This window comes from Struthio camelus, chromosome 32 (assembly GCF_040807025.1).
Source record: "Struthio camelus isolate bStrCam1 chromosome 32, bStrCam1.hap1, whole genome shotgun sequence".
NCBI classification, from domain to species: domain Eukaryota; kingdom Metazoa; phylum Chordata; class Aves; order Struthioniformes; family Struthionidae; genus Struthio; species Struthio camelus.
In genome coordinates, this window is record NC_090973.1 from 1,058,928 (window position 1) to 1,072,829 (window position 13,902).

General features: G+C 70.4%; 2 protein-coding genes across 2 annotated transcripts in view; one reads left to right on the forward strand and one right to left on the reverse strand.

The window, feature by feature from the left end:
- Nucleotides 1-4,844, forward strand: part of SRCAP (Snf2 related CREBBP activator protein) — a gene marked incomplete at its 5' end in the record, with an annotated part of 45,721 nt that extends 40,877 nt beyond the window's left edge. The window contains 4 exons of the mRNA XM_068923143.1: nt 454-621; nt 1,774-1,950; nt 2,717-2,800; nt 3,477-4,844. Of these exons, the coding sequence (XP_068779244.1) occupies nt 454-621; nt 1,774-1,950; nt 2,717-2,800; nt 3,477-4,844 (1,797 nt within the window). The remainder of the gene's footprint in view (nt 1-453; nt 622-1,773; nt 1,951-2,716; nt 2,801-3,476) is intronic.
- A 298-nt stretch (nt 4,845-5,142) lies between these two features.
- LOC138063562 (uncharacterized) lies at nt 5,143-7,210 on the reverse strand. The gene is made up of 2 exons (XM_068923188.1): nt 6,651-7,210; nt 5,143-6,615 (listed from the first exon to the last, which is right to left on the reverse strand). Exons 1-2 carry the CDS (start codon nt 6,961-6,963, stop codon nt 5,924-5,926), a joined length of 1,005 nt encoding a protein of 334 aa, XP_068779289.1. The 5' UTR covers nt 6,964-7,210; the 3' UTR covers nt 5,143-5,923.
- Between the last annotated feature and the right edge of the window lie 6,692 nt (nt 7,211-13,902).

A 13,902-nucleotide genomic window follows, 5' to 3' on the forward strand; every position in this document is an offset into this window, starting at 1 on the left:
TGGGGTGGGGGGAGGAAGGGGTGGGCCCAGGCGTCCGGGGCATGCGAGGAGGGACCCAGGTGGCCGGGTGGGGTGAGAGGGACCCAGGCATCTGGGGGAGACGGGAAGGACCCAGGCGTCCGGGGCGATGGGATCCGGGTGCCCGGGGTGATGAGACCCAGACGTCCAGGTGAGAAGGGACCCAGGTATCTGGGGTGATGGGACCCAGGTGTCTGGGGTGACGGGACCCAGACGTCTGGGTGAGAAGGGGCCCAGGCATCCGGGGCGATGGGACCCCGGTGTCCGGGCAGGAAGGGACTCAGGTATCCAGGTTGGATGGGACTCAGGTGTCCGGGGTGGCAGGACCCAGACATCTGGGTGGGAAAGGGCCTAGGCGTCCCGGGCGATGGGACCCAGGTGTCCGGGTGGGAAGGGGCCCAGGCGTCCGGGCTGACGCGGCCCGCGGCGCCGCAGCAAACCATCCGGGAGCTGTTCGACATGGCGCCCGAGGAGCCGGGGCGGCGCGAGCGGGACGGCGAGCGGGACCGCGACCGCGACAGGGACAAGGACAGGGACAGGGACGCCCCCGGGGACGAGGACGAGGACCCCGCCGCCACCCGGCGCACCCACATCCTCGAGCAGGTGGGCTCGGCCCCGCGGGGCCCCGGTGTCCCCGATGTCCCCGTGTCCCCGACGTCCCTGTGTCCCTGACGTCCCCGTGGCCCCAGGCGCTGAACCGAGCTGAGGACCCCAGGGACATCCCAGTGTCCCCGATGTCCCCATGACCCTGGGCACTGAGCCAGGCTGAGGACCCCAGGGACATCTCAGTGTCCCCAATGTCCCCGTGTCCCCCGTGTCCCTGGGCGCTGAGCCGAGCTGAGGACCCCAGGGACATCCCAGTGTCCCCGATGTCCTTGTGTCCCTGGCGTCCCCGTGTCCCTGGGCACTGAGCCAGGCTGGGACCCCAGGGACATCCCCGTGTCCCCGACATCCCCGTGTCCCCGATATCCCCATGTCCCCGGGTGCTGGGCTGGGCTGAGGACCCCAGGGACATCCCAGTGTCCCTGACGTCCTTGTGGCCCTGACGTTCCCCATGGCCCCGATGTCCCTGTGGTCCCGGGCACTGAGTTGGGCTGAGGACCCCAGGGACGTCCCAGTGTCCCTGATGTCCCCATGTCCCCGATGTCCCTGTGGTCCTGGGTAATGAACTGGGCTGAGGACTACAGGGACGTCCCAGTGTCCCCGATGTCCCTGTGGCCCCGAAGTCCCCATGTCCCTGACGTCCCCGTGGCCCTGGGCACTGAGCCGGGCCGAGGACCGCAGGGACGTCCCAGCGTCCCCGACGTCCCCGTGTCCCCGACGTCCCTGGGTCCCCTGACATCCCCTGACGCCGCCGCCGCGTCCCCGCAGGCGCTGTGCCGGGCTGAGGAAGTGTCCCTTGTCCCCCCCCGTGTCCCCATGTCCCCCCCGCGTCCCCTGACGTCCCCCCGTGTCCCCTGACGCCCCCGCGTGTCCCCTGATGCCGCTGCCGCCGCTGCCTCCCTGCAGGCGCTGTGCCGGGCTGAGGACGTGCCCCTTGTCCCCCCCGCCCCGTGTCCCCGTGTCCCCTGATGCCCCCGCGTGTCCCTTGACGCCGCCGCCGCATCCCTGCAGGCGCTGTGCCGGGTCGAGGACGTGCCCCCTGTCCCCTCCGTGTCCCCACATACCCCCGTGTCCCCTGACGCCCCCCGCGTCCCCTGACGTCCCCGTGTCCCCTGACGCCCCCGCGTGTCCCCTGACGCTGCGTCCCCGCAGGCGCTGTGCCGGGCCGAGGACCCCGAGGACATCCGGGCGGCGACGCAGGCCAAGGCGGAGCAGGTGGCCGAGCTGGCCGAGTTCAACGAGAGCATCCCGCTGGACGAGGAGCGCCCGCGCGACGACGACGACGAGCCCTCCAAGGCCGAGCAGGAGATCGCCTCCCTCGTCGAGCAGGTGGGCCCAGGCGTCCGGCGCGGGGGTGGGGGGGGGGACCCAGGTGTCCGGGGAGGGGACCCGGGAGTCCGGGGAGGGGACACAGGCAGCTGAGAGACCTAGGTGGCCGGAAGGGGGGACCCACATGGACCCAGGTGTCCGGGGGGACCCAGGTGTCCAGGGAAGGGACCCAGGCATGTGGGGAAGGGGCCCAGGCGTCCGGGAGGGACCCAGGAGTCCGGGGAGGGGACACAGGCAGCCGTAGGTGGCTGGAGGGGGACCCACATGGACCCAGGCGGCCAGGAGAGACCCAGGCTTCTGGGGAGGGACCCAGGAGTCTGAGGAGGGACCCAGGAGTCTGAGGAGGGACCCAGGCGTCCGGGGGGACCCAGGTGTCCAGGGAAGGGACCCAGGCGTCTGGGGGGACCCAGGTGTGCAGGGAGGGACCCAGGTGTCTGGGAGGGACCCAGGAGTCCGGGGAGGGACCCAGGAGTCCGGGGAGGGGACACAGGCAGCCGAGAAACCTAGGTGGCCAGAGGGGGCACCCACATGGACCCAGGCGTCTGGGGAGGGACCCAGGCGTCCGGGGGGACCCAGGTGTCCGGGGAGGGAAACAGGCAGCCCAGAGATCTAGGCAGCCAGGGGGGACCCAAATGGACCCAGGTGTCCGGGGAGGGACCCAGGCGTCCGGGAGGGTCCCAGGCGTCTGGTGGGGGGAGGGAAGATACACGGGGGCAGGGACGCCGGGGTCCCCGACCCGCGAGGGACCCAGGCGTCCGGGCCGCAGCTGACGCCCATCGAGCGCTACGCCATGAACTTCCTGGAGGCGTCGCTGGAGGACGTGAGCCGCGAGGAGCTCAAGCAGGCCGAGGTGGGCGCCATGGGGAGCACCCACGGGGGGTGGGGGGCACCCACGGGGGGTTGGGGGGCACCCATGGGGGGACGTCGGGGGGAAGGCGGCCATGGGGCACCCTTGTGGGGGCAGACGGTGGGTGGAGGGCACCCGTGGCACCTGGCCAGGGTCTCCTTATGGGGTGAGGGCATCTGAAGGGCCCCCACTGTGGGGCACCCATAGGGGTCCGGTTATGGGGCAGGAGCACCCATAGGTGTCTGGTTATGGGCTGGGAGCACCCATAGGTGTCTGGTTATGGGGCAGGAGCACCCATAGGGGTCTGATTATGGGAGAGGGGCACCTGTACGAGTCGGGTTATGGGACAGGAGCACCCATAGGTGTCTGGTTATGGGGCAGGAGCACCCATAGGTGTCTGGTTATGGGCTGGGAGCACCCATAGGTGTCTGGTTATGGGGCAGGAGCACCCATAGGGGTCTGATTATGGGAGAGGGGCACCTGTACGAGTCGGGTTATGGGGCAGGAGCACCCATAGGTGTCTGGTTATGGGGCAGGAGCACCCATAGGTGTCTGGTTATGGGCTGGGAGCACCCATACAGGTCTGGTTATGGGCTGGGAGCACCCATAGGTGTCCGGTTATGGGGCGGGAGCACCCATAGGGGCGAGGGCAGGCGCCCCACGGCCGCCCCGTCCCCAGGAGCAGGTGGAGGCGGCCCGCAAGGACATCGACCAGGCCAAGGACGAGGTGGTTTTCCGGCTGCCGGCCGAGGAGGAGGAGGAGGAGGAGGAGGAAGAGGAAGAGGAGGAGGAAGAGGAGGAAGAAGAGGAGGAGCAGGAGGAGGAAGAGGAGGAAGAAGAGGAGGAGGAAGAGGAAGAGGAGGAGGAGGAAGAGCAGCAGGAGGAAGAGGAGGAGCCGCCCGGCGCCCCCACCACCGCCGCCGCCGCCGCCGCCGAGGGTCCGGCACCCACCCGGCGCCCCCGCCAACCCCGGCCGCCGCCGGAGCGCCCCGGCACCCGGGCCAGCGAGCGGTTGCGCGGCGCCCGCCCCGCGTCACCGTCACCACCGCCGCCGCCGCCGCCTGACGCCGAGGTGCCGCCGCCCACCCCGCCGCCGCCCACCCCGCCGCCGCCGCCGCCGCCGCCGCCGCCGCCGGAGCCGCCCAAGGCCGCGCCGCGGCGGCGCACCAGCGCGGACGTGGCCATCGGGCAAGGCGCCGGGGGCGGCGGGTCGGGGCCGGCGGCCAAGGTGTTGCGCAAGCTGCCGGGCCGGCTGGTGACGGTGGTGGAGGAGAAAGCGCCGGCCCGCCGCCGTCACCGCCGCCAACACCCGCCGGCGCCCAGCCCCAGCCCCAGCGCCTCGGAGCCCGAGGCGGCGGCCCCCGGCGCCCCGCAACGCCGCCAGCAGCAGCAGCGCCGCCGCCGCCCGGCCCCGCCGCACCCCGAGGCGCCCAAACGCAAGCGGGGACGCCCGCCCAAGCGCCGCCCGGCCCCGCGGCGGCCCAAAGCCCGCCGGGCGGCCCGCCGGCGGGGCGCAGCGCGGCGCCGAGGCCGACCGGCGCGCGGAGGCGGCGTGGCGGCCTCGGCCTCGGCCTCGGCCACGGCCTCGGCGCCCAAACGTAAGCGGGGTCGACCGCCCAAGCGCGCCGCCCCGGCCCGGGGCTCCTCGCCCGAGAGCAGCGCTTCGGAGGCGCCGGCCCGCTGCACCCGCCGGCGTCCCGGCGGGCTGCTGCCGCCGTTGGAGCGCGAGCCGGGCCGGCGGCCCCGGCGGCCGCAGCCTCCGCCTCCGCCGGCTCCGCCGCGCCGCCGCCGCCGCTCGCCCGCCTCGGCCTCCTCCTCGGAGGCGTCGAGCGGCGACGAGGAGGGGCGGCGGCGGCCGGCCAAGCGCCGGCGGCGGCACCCGGCGGCGGCGGCGCCCGTCGCCCGCCGCCGCCTCCGCAGCGCGGCCGCCCCGCCGGCCGCCAACACCCGCTCCACCGCCGGCCCCCAGCCGCCGCCGCCGCCGCCGCCCGCCGCCCCCGAGCCCCCCGGCGGTGCTGCCGGCCGCGGCCGCAAGGCCAAGACGTGACACCCCCCTCCCCGCCGCCTCCTCCGCCCGTTCTTCCCCCTCTGCCCTTCCCTCCATCCCCCTCCCTCCCTTCCCGCCCCAAAAAACACACAAACGACGACAAAACCAAGGCGGCCCACCCCGGCCGGCGCCGAGACGGGCCAACGGCCGCCCCGGGGGGACGGCGGACGCTGAGCCGACGCCAAAACCGGCGTTTTCGGCGCCGGCAAACGTCCGAGCCGGGTGACGTCGACGGCGACGACGGGAAACGTCCAGCCAGCGGGCGTTGGAGCTGGCGGACACCAAAACCGCTAGATGCTGGAGGCAGCGAATACCAAAAGTGGCGGGTTTTAGGCCCGGGAGAACGTCCCACCTGGGAGTCGTAGAGTCCGGTGGGTGTCGGAGCCACGAAACGTCCGAGCTGCGGGTGCCGGAGCTGACGGGCACCGAAACGGGCGGTTTTCGGCAGCAGGAAACGTCTGCCCTGGGGGACGTTGAAGCCAGCAGACGTTGGAGATGGGGACTGTTTGAGCTGCGGGGCACGGAGAAGGCGAACGCCGAAAACGGCGGGTGTTGCGGATGGCAAGTACCAAAATGAGCAGGTTTCGGCACCGGGAAGTGTTGGACCTGGGGGACGTTGAAGCCAGTGGACGTCCAAGCTGCGGTACGTCCAACCTGTAGGAGATGGAGCCAGCAAACACCAAAAGCGGTGGTTTTCGGCACTGGAAAGTGCCTGACGTGGGGGACGTTGGAAGCCGGTGGGCAGCGGAGACGGGGAAACGTCCGACCTGCGGGTGTTGGAGCTGGTGGGCACCAAAACCAGCAGACGTTGGTGCTGTCAAACACCAAAATTGGCGATTTTCAGCACTGGAAAACGTCCGACCTGGAGAACGTTGAAGCCGGCGGGCGGTGGAGATGGGAAATGTCCGACCTGCGGGTGTTGGAGCTGGTGGACGCTGAAACTGGTAGATGTTGGAGCTGGTGGACCCCAAAACTGGTGGGTTTTGGCACTGGAAAATGTCTGACCTGGGGGAAGTTGAGAGCCACGAAATGTCCGACCTGTGGGGGCCGGAGCCAGCAGACACCAAAACCAGCAGGTATCAGAGCAAGCGAGCACCAAAACTGGCGATTTTCGGCACTGGGAAATGTCTAAGCTGGGAGACGTTGAAGTTGGCAGACAGAGATGGAAAACGGGACGGATGGACGGCAAATGGGGTGGTGGGGATGGGAAGTGTCCGACCTGCGGCTCCTGGAGCTGGTGGACACCAAACGTGGCAGATATTGGGGCTGGTGGACACCAAAAGCAGCCGATACTGGAACTGGCAAACACCAAAAGCGCCGGCGCCGGCAAACGTCCAACGTGGGGGACATAGGAGCTGACCAACACCGAAGCGGATGTCAGAGCCAACAACTGTCCGACCTGGGGGGACACCGGAGCCAATGAACAAGGACAGCAGCGGCGACAGCAAATGTCTGACCTGGGGGGACGTCGGAGGCAGGAAACATCTGATGTTGGGGGACATCAGAGCCGGGAAACATCCAACACGTGTTGAGGAACGTGGGAGCTGGGAAACGTCCGACTTCGGGGCAACGTCGAAACCAGGAAACGTCTGACCTTGGGGGTCTCCTGGAGCAGGGAAACATCTCATGTTGAGGCCATCCGGAGCTGGGAAACGTTCGTCCTGGGGGTCCCCAAAAGCTGGGAAACATCCGACCTGGGGTGACATCGGAGCTGAGAAAAGTCTGATGTTGGGGACATTGGAGCTGGAAAATGTCTGACCTGGCGTGACACCGGAGCTGGGAAACATCCGACCAGGGGAGGGATGTCGGAGCTGGGAATTGTCCAACTTTGGGAACATCGGAGCTGGGAATTGTCCAACCTGGGGTGACGCTGGTGCAGGGAATCATCCAACTTCGGGAACATCAGAGCTGGGAAACGTCCAACCTGAGGTGACACTAAGAGCTGGGGATTGTCCAACTTTGGGGACATCGGAGCCAGGAATCGTCTGATCTGGGATGACATCAGAGGTGGGAAACATCTGACCTGGGGGACTTCGGAGCCGGAAAATACCTGACCTGGGGTGTCTCGGAGCTGGGACATGTCCATCCGACCCGGGGTGACATCAGAGCTGGGAAACATCTGACCTCAAATGACGTTGGAGCTGGGAATCGTCTGACCTGGGGTGACACCAGAGCCGGGGAACATCCAACCTGGGGGGACACCAAGAGCTGGGGATTGTCCAACTCTGGGGACATCGGAGCTGGGAAACATCCAACCTGGGGTGACATCAGAGCTGGGGAATGTCCAACCCTGGGGTGACCGCAGCAAGAGCTGTGGATTGTCCAACTCTGGGGACATTGGAGCCGGGAATCGTCTGAACTGAGGTGACACCAGGAGCCGGGAATTGTCCAACATTGGGGACACCGGAGCCGGGAATCATCCAACGTGGGGTGACACCAAGAGCTGGGAATTGTCCAACACTGGGGACACCGGAGCCGGGAATCATCCAACATGGGGTGACACCAAGAGCTGGGAATTGTCCAACACTGGGGACACCGGAGCCGGGAATCATCCGACCTGGGGTGACACCAAGAGCTGGGAATTGTCCAACACTGGGGACACCGGAGCCGGGAATCGTCCAACGTGGGGTGACACCAAGAGCTGGGAATTGTCCAACATTGGGGACACCGGAGCCGGGAATCGTCCAACATGGGGTGACACCAAGAGCTGGGAATTGTCCAACACTGGGGACACCGGAGCCGGGAATCATCCAACGTGGGGTGACACCAAGAGCTGGGAATTGTCCAACACTGAGGACACCGGAGCCGGGAATCATCCAACGTGGGGTGACACCAAGAGCTGGGAATTGTCCAACACTGGGGACACCGGAGCCGGGAATCATCCAACGTGGGGTGACACCAAGAGCTGGGAATTGTCCAACACTGGGGACACCGGAGCCGGGAATCATCCAACGTGGGGTGACACCAAGAGCTGGGAATTGTCCAACACTGGGGACACCGGAGCCGGGAATCATCCAACATGGGGTGACACCAAGAGCTGGGAATTGTCCAACATTGGGGACACCGGAGCCGGGAATCATCCAACGTGGGGTGACACCAAGAGCTGGGAATTGTCCAACACTGGGGACACCGGAGCCGGGAATCATCCAACGTGGGGTGACACCAAGAGCTGGGAATTGTCCAACATTGGGGACACCGGAGCCGGGAATCATCCGACCTGGGGGCGACGTCGGAGCCGGACAACGTCCGACCTGGGCAGGGGGAGAGATCCCGGAGGCATAAAAACCCCAAACCCCATCCGACCTGGGGTGGGGTTGAGGAAGGGGGGGGGGGGGTCCCGGAGCCGCGGGGACACTGAGCCGCCCCCCCCCCCGCCGGTGGCGGCGGCGGCGGGGGGGGGTGGGGTGGGGGGGCCGGGGCGCCCGTTTTTTAACCGTGTACATTGGCGGGGGCCGGCGGCCCCCCTGTACAGCGCGACCACGATGTAAAATAGGTTCCTTTTGAACATAAGCCGTGCAAGCGGGTGCTTTGTGGGCCGGGGGGGGGGACGGGGACGGGGACATTTTTTGGGTGGTGGGGGGACACACGGGGGGGAGGTGTGATCCCCCCCCCCACCCACGCGGCCCTGGCGAAAAGCAGCCGTTTTTGGGGGTGGTGGATGCCCCCCCACCTTGCCCTGTAGAGGCCCCCCCCCCTTGTGGGGTTGGCGGGGGGGCCCAGGTGTCCGGGGTGGGGGTTCCCCCCCCTCTGTAATCTTTGTGGGTCCCCGTGTGGGGTTGGGGGAGGGTTCTGGGGGGGTCTTCTTGGGGTGGGGGGGTCCCCATGTGGGGTTGGGGGGGTTCTGGCGGGCCCCTTGGGGTGGGGGGGGTCCCCATGTGTGGTGGGGGGGGTCCTCGGGGGCCCCTTGGGGTGGGGGGGTCCCCATGTGGGTCTGGGGGTGTCCTGGGGAGGGTCTTCTTGGGGTGGGGGGGTCCCCGTGTGGGGTTGGGGGGTTCTGGGGGTCTTCTTGGGGTGGGGGGGTCCCCATGTGGGGTTGGGGGGGTTCTGGGGGGCCCCTTGGGGTGGGGGGTGTCCCCGTGTGGGGTTGGGGGGGTTCTGGGGGTCTTCTTGGGGTGGGGGGGTCCCCGTGTGGGGTTGGGGGGGGTCCTAGGGGGCCCCTTGGGGGTCCTGGGGGGTTCCCGTGGGGTGGGGGGTTCCCATGTGGGTCTGGGGGTGTCCTGGTGGGGTTCTTCTTGGGGTGGGGGGGTCCCCATGTGGGGTTGGGGGTGTTCTGGGGGGCCCTTTGGGTTGGGGGGGTCACCGTGTAGGGCTGGGGGGCTTCTAGGGGGGTCTTCTTGGGGTGGGGGGGTCCCCATGTGGGGTTGGGGGGGTCCTGGGGGGGCCCCTTGGGGTTGGGGGGTGTCCCGTGTGGGGTTGGTGGGGTCCTAGGGGACCCCTTGGGGGTCCTGGGGGTCCCCATGTGGGCCTGGGGGGGTCCTAGGGGGTCCCTTGGGGTGGGGGGGTCCCCGTGTGGGGTTGGGGGGCCCTCATGTGGGCCTGGGGGGGGTCTTGGGGATCTCCGTGGGGTGGGGTGGGGTCCCCATGTGGGGCTGGGGGTGTCCTGGGGGGTCTTCTTGGGGTAGGGGGGGTTCCTGGGGGTCCCCATGGGGTCGGGGGCTCCCTGTGTGGGGCTGAGGGGGGTCCCCTTGGGGTGGGGGGGGTCCCCATGTGGGGCTGGGGGGGGTCTAGAGGTTCCTTTCTGGCTCGGGGGGGGGGTCCTGGGTGTCTCCAGGGCCTGGGGGGGGGGGGTCAGGGGGGTCCCATGGGGCTGGGCGGGTCGAGGGGGTCGTATGGGGCTGGGGGGTCCTGGGGGGCTCCCATGGGGGAGCCCAGGGGGTCCTATGGGGCTGGGGGGAGTCCTGGGGCGCTCCCATTGGGCTGGGGGGGTCTCCACTGCGTTTGAGGGGGCCACTTGGGGGCCCTATGGGGCTGGGGAGGGGGGTCCCACTGGGGTCGCCGTGGGGCTGAGGGGGTCCCTAAGGGACTGCGGGGGGGGGGGTCCCAGGGCACTTGGGGGTCGCTGTGGGGCTGGGGGGGCCCATGAGAGAGGAGCGCGGCCGTTGCCCTTTTAAGAGCGCCCCGCCCCCCCGCTCGCCGCTCCCGATTGGCCCTCACGCCGCCGTCCTCGCGCTCGCCCATTGGCCGCCGGCGCCACGTGAGGGGCGCGGCCCAATCAGCGCGCGGCGCGGGGAGGGGGCGGGGGCGCCTTCGCGGCAGGCCCGCTGCCATGGCGACCGGCTCCTTTCCCCCCCACCCCGCCCGCCGCTCCCTTCCCGCCAGGCGCCAGGCCGCGTCGCCACGGCAACCGCGAGCCGCCCAATGGCAGGAGGCCTCGCTGCGAGGTGGCCAGCGGGGGAGGGGAGAGGAGCGCCGCGGCCAATGGGAGAGCCCCTCCCTGCGCCGCCGGCCAATGACCCGCGCCTCGCCGCTCCGCCAATCCGCGTCCGCCGCTCCGCCCCTTCGAGCCCTGCCGCGGCCAATGGGCTTTGGGGGGTAGGCGGGGCCGGCGCATGCGCAGCGGCGCGGGCCGGGCCGGGCCTGAGGCTGGCGGCGGCGGCGGACGGTGCGGAGGGGCCCGGGCGGGGGGGGCGGCACCCGGGACCCCCCCCCGTTACCCCGGAGACCCCCGTTACCCCCCGGGACCCCGTAACCCCCCCGTTACCCCCCATTACCACCCCGGAGACCCCCGTTACCCCCCGTTACCCCGGAGACCCCTCGTTACCCCCCCCCTTACCCCCCCGAGACCCCCCGTACCCCGTGACCCCCCCGTTACCCCCCGGGACCCCCGTAACCCCCCTTACCCCCCTTACCACCCCGGAGACCCCCGTTACCCCCCCGTTACCCCCGGAGACCCCCGTTACCCCCCCCGACCCCACCCCCTGTACCCCCCCCTACCCCGGAGACCCCCGTAACCCCCCCGTTACCCCGGAGACCCTCGTTACCCCCCCCCCGTTACCCCGGAGACCCCCGTAACCCCCCCGTTACCCCGGAGACCCCCGTTACCCCCCGGGACCCCGTAACGCCCCCGTTACCCCCCCATTACCACCTCGGAGACCCCCGTTACCCCCCCTGTTACCCCGGAGACCCCCGTTACCCCCCGGGACCCCCGTAACCCCCCCGTTACCCCGGAGACCCCCCGTAACCCCCCCGTTACCCCGGAGACCCCCGTTACCCCCCCGGGACCCCCGTAACCCCCCGTTACCCCCCCATTACCACCTCGGAGACCCCCGTTACCCCCCTGTTACCCCGGAGACCCTCGTTACCCCCCCGGACCCCCCCCCGTTACCCCGGAGACCCTCGTTACCCCCCTGGGGACCCCTGTAACCCCCCCGTTACCCCCCCATTACCACCCCGGAGACCCCCCGTTACCCCCCCGTTACCCCGGAGACCCTCGTTACCCCCCCGGGACCCCCCCCGTTACCCCGGAGACCCCCGTTACCCCCCCGGGACCCCCGGAACCCCCCCGTTACCCCCCCATTACCCCCCCGGGACCCCCGTAATCCCCCCGTTACCCCGGAGACCCTCGTTACCCCGGAGACCCTCGTTACCCCCCCCGGGACCCCCGTAACCCCCTGTTACTCCTGGGTATCTCCGTTACCCCATTACCCCTCCTGTTACCCCCCCATTAACCCCCGTTACCCCAGGTACATCCCTGTTCCCCCCCCCCGTTACCCCAGGGCGTCCCCATTCCCCCCCCCCCGTTACCCCAGGGCGTCCCCGTTCCCCCCCCCGTTACCCCAGGGCGTCCCCGTTCCCCCCCCCGTTACCCCAGGGCGTCCCCGTTACCCCCCCCCGTTACCCCAGGGCGTCCCCGTTACCCCCCCCCCGTTACCCCAGGGCGTCCCCGTTCCCCCCCCCCCCGTTACCCCAGGGCGTCCCCGTTCCCCCCCCCCGTTACCCCAGGGCGTCCCCGTTCCCCCCCCCCCGTTACCCCAGGGCGTCCCCGTTCCCCCCCCCCGTTACCCCAGGGCGTCCCCGTTCCCCCCCCCCCGTTACCCCAGGGCGTCCCCGTTCCCCCCCCCCCGTTACCCCAGGGCGTCCCCGTTCCCCCCCCCCGTTACCCCAGGGCGTCCCCGTTCCCCCCCCCCCGTTACCCCAGGGCGTCCCCGTTCCCCCCCCCCCGTTACCCCAGGGCGTCCCCGTTACCCCCCCCCTTTACCCCAGGGCGTCCCCGTTACCCCCCCCCGTTACCCCAGGGCGTCCCCGTTACCCCCCCCCGTTACCCCAGGGCGTCCCCGTTACCCCCCCCCGTTACCCCAGGGCGTCCCCGTTACCCCCCCCCTTTACCCCAGGGCGTCCCCGTTCCCCCCCCCCCCGTTACCCCAGGGCGTCCCCGTTCCCCCCCCCCCGTTACCCCAGGGCGTCCCCGTTCCCCCCCCCCGTTACCCCAGGGCGTCCCCGTTCCTCCCCCCCCGTTACCCCAGGGCGTCCCCGTTCCCCCCCCCCCGTTACCCCAGGGCGTCCCCGTTCCCCCCCCCCCGTTACCCCAGGGCGTCCCCGTTCCCCCCCCCCCCGTTACCCCAGGGCGTCCCCGTTCCCCCCCCCCCGTTACCCCAGGGCGTCCCCGTTCCCCCCCCCCCGTTACCCCAGGGCGTCCCCGTTCCCCCCCCCCCGTTACCCCAGGGCGTCCCCGTTACCCCCCCCCCCGTTCCCCCAGGGCGTCCCCGTTACCCCCCCCCCCGTTCCCCCAGGGCGTCCCCGTTCCCCCCCCCCCCGTTACCCCAGGGCGTCCCCGTTCCCCCCCCCCCGTTACCCCAGGGCGTCCCCGTTACCCCCCCCCGTTACCCCAGGGCGTCCCCGTTCCCCCCCCCCCGTTACCCCAGGGCGTCCCCGTTACCCCCCCCCCGTTACCCCAGGGCGTCCCCGTTCCCCCCCCCCCGTTACCCCAGGGCGTCCCCGTTCCCCCCCCCCGTTACCCCAGGGCGTCCCCGTTCCCCCCCCCCCGTTACCCCAGGGCGTCCCCGTTACCCCCCCCCCGTTACCCCAGGGCGTCCCCGTTACCCCCCCCCCGTTACCCCAGGGCGTCCCCGTTACCCCCCCCCCGTTACCCCAGGGCGTCCCCGTTACCCCCCCCCTTTACCCCAGGGCGTCCCCGTTACCCCCCCCCCCCCCGTTACCCCAGGGCGTCCCCGTTACCCCCCCCCCGTTCCCCCAGGGCGTCCCCATTCCCCCCCCCCGTTCCCCCAGGGCGTCCCCGTTCCCCCCCCCCGTTACCCCAGGGCGTCCCCGTTACCCCCCCCCCCGTTACCCCAGGGCGTCCCCGTTACCCCCCCCCCCGTTCCCCCAGGGCGTCCCCGTTACCCCCCCCGTTACCCCCCCCGTTACCCCAGGGACCCTCTTTACACCTCCCCATTACCCTCCCATTACTCCTCAATAACCCCCCCCCCCATTACCCCCGGGCATCCCTGTTACCCTCCCCATTACCCCGGGGACCCTCATTACACCCCCCCCATTACCCTTGGGTAGTGCTGTCCCCCCCCCCATTGTCCCCTCTGTTACCCCTGGGCCCCCCCATGTTAATCTCAGTTCCCCCCCCCACCCCAGGGACCCTCATTACTTCTCTATTACCCCCTGTTACCCCTGGGTATCCCCATTACCCCCTCATTATCCTGGGGACCCTCATTACCCCCCCCATTACCCTGGGGACCGCTGTTCCCCCCCCCCCATTACCTCCTGTTTCTTCCTCGTTACCCTGGGGATCCTCATTACCCCCCGTTACCCCCCATTTCCCCCCCCATTACCCCTGGGGACCCCCATTATACCCCCCATTTCCCCCCCCCATTACCCCTGGGGACCCCCATTATACCCCCCATTTCCCCCCCCATTACCCCTGGGGACCCCCATTATACCCCCCATTTCCCCCCCCATTACCCCTGGGGACCCCCATTATACCCCCCATTTCCCCCCCCATTACCCCTGGGGACCCCCATTATACCCCCCATTTCCCCCCCCATTACCCCTGGGGACCCCCATTATACCCCCCATTTCCCCCCCCATTACCCCTGGGGACCCCCGTTAC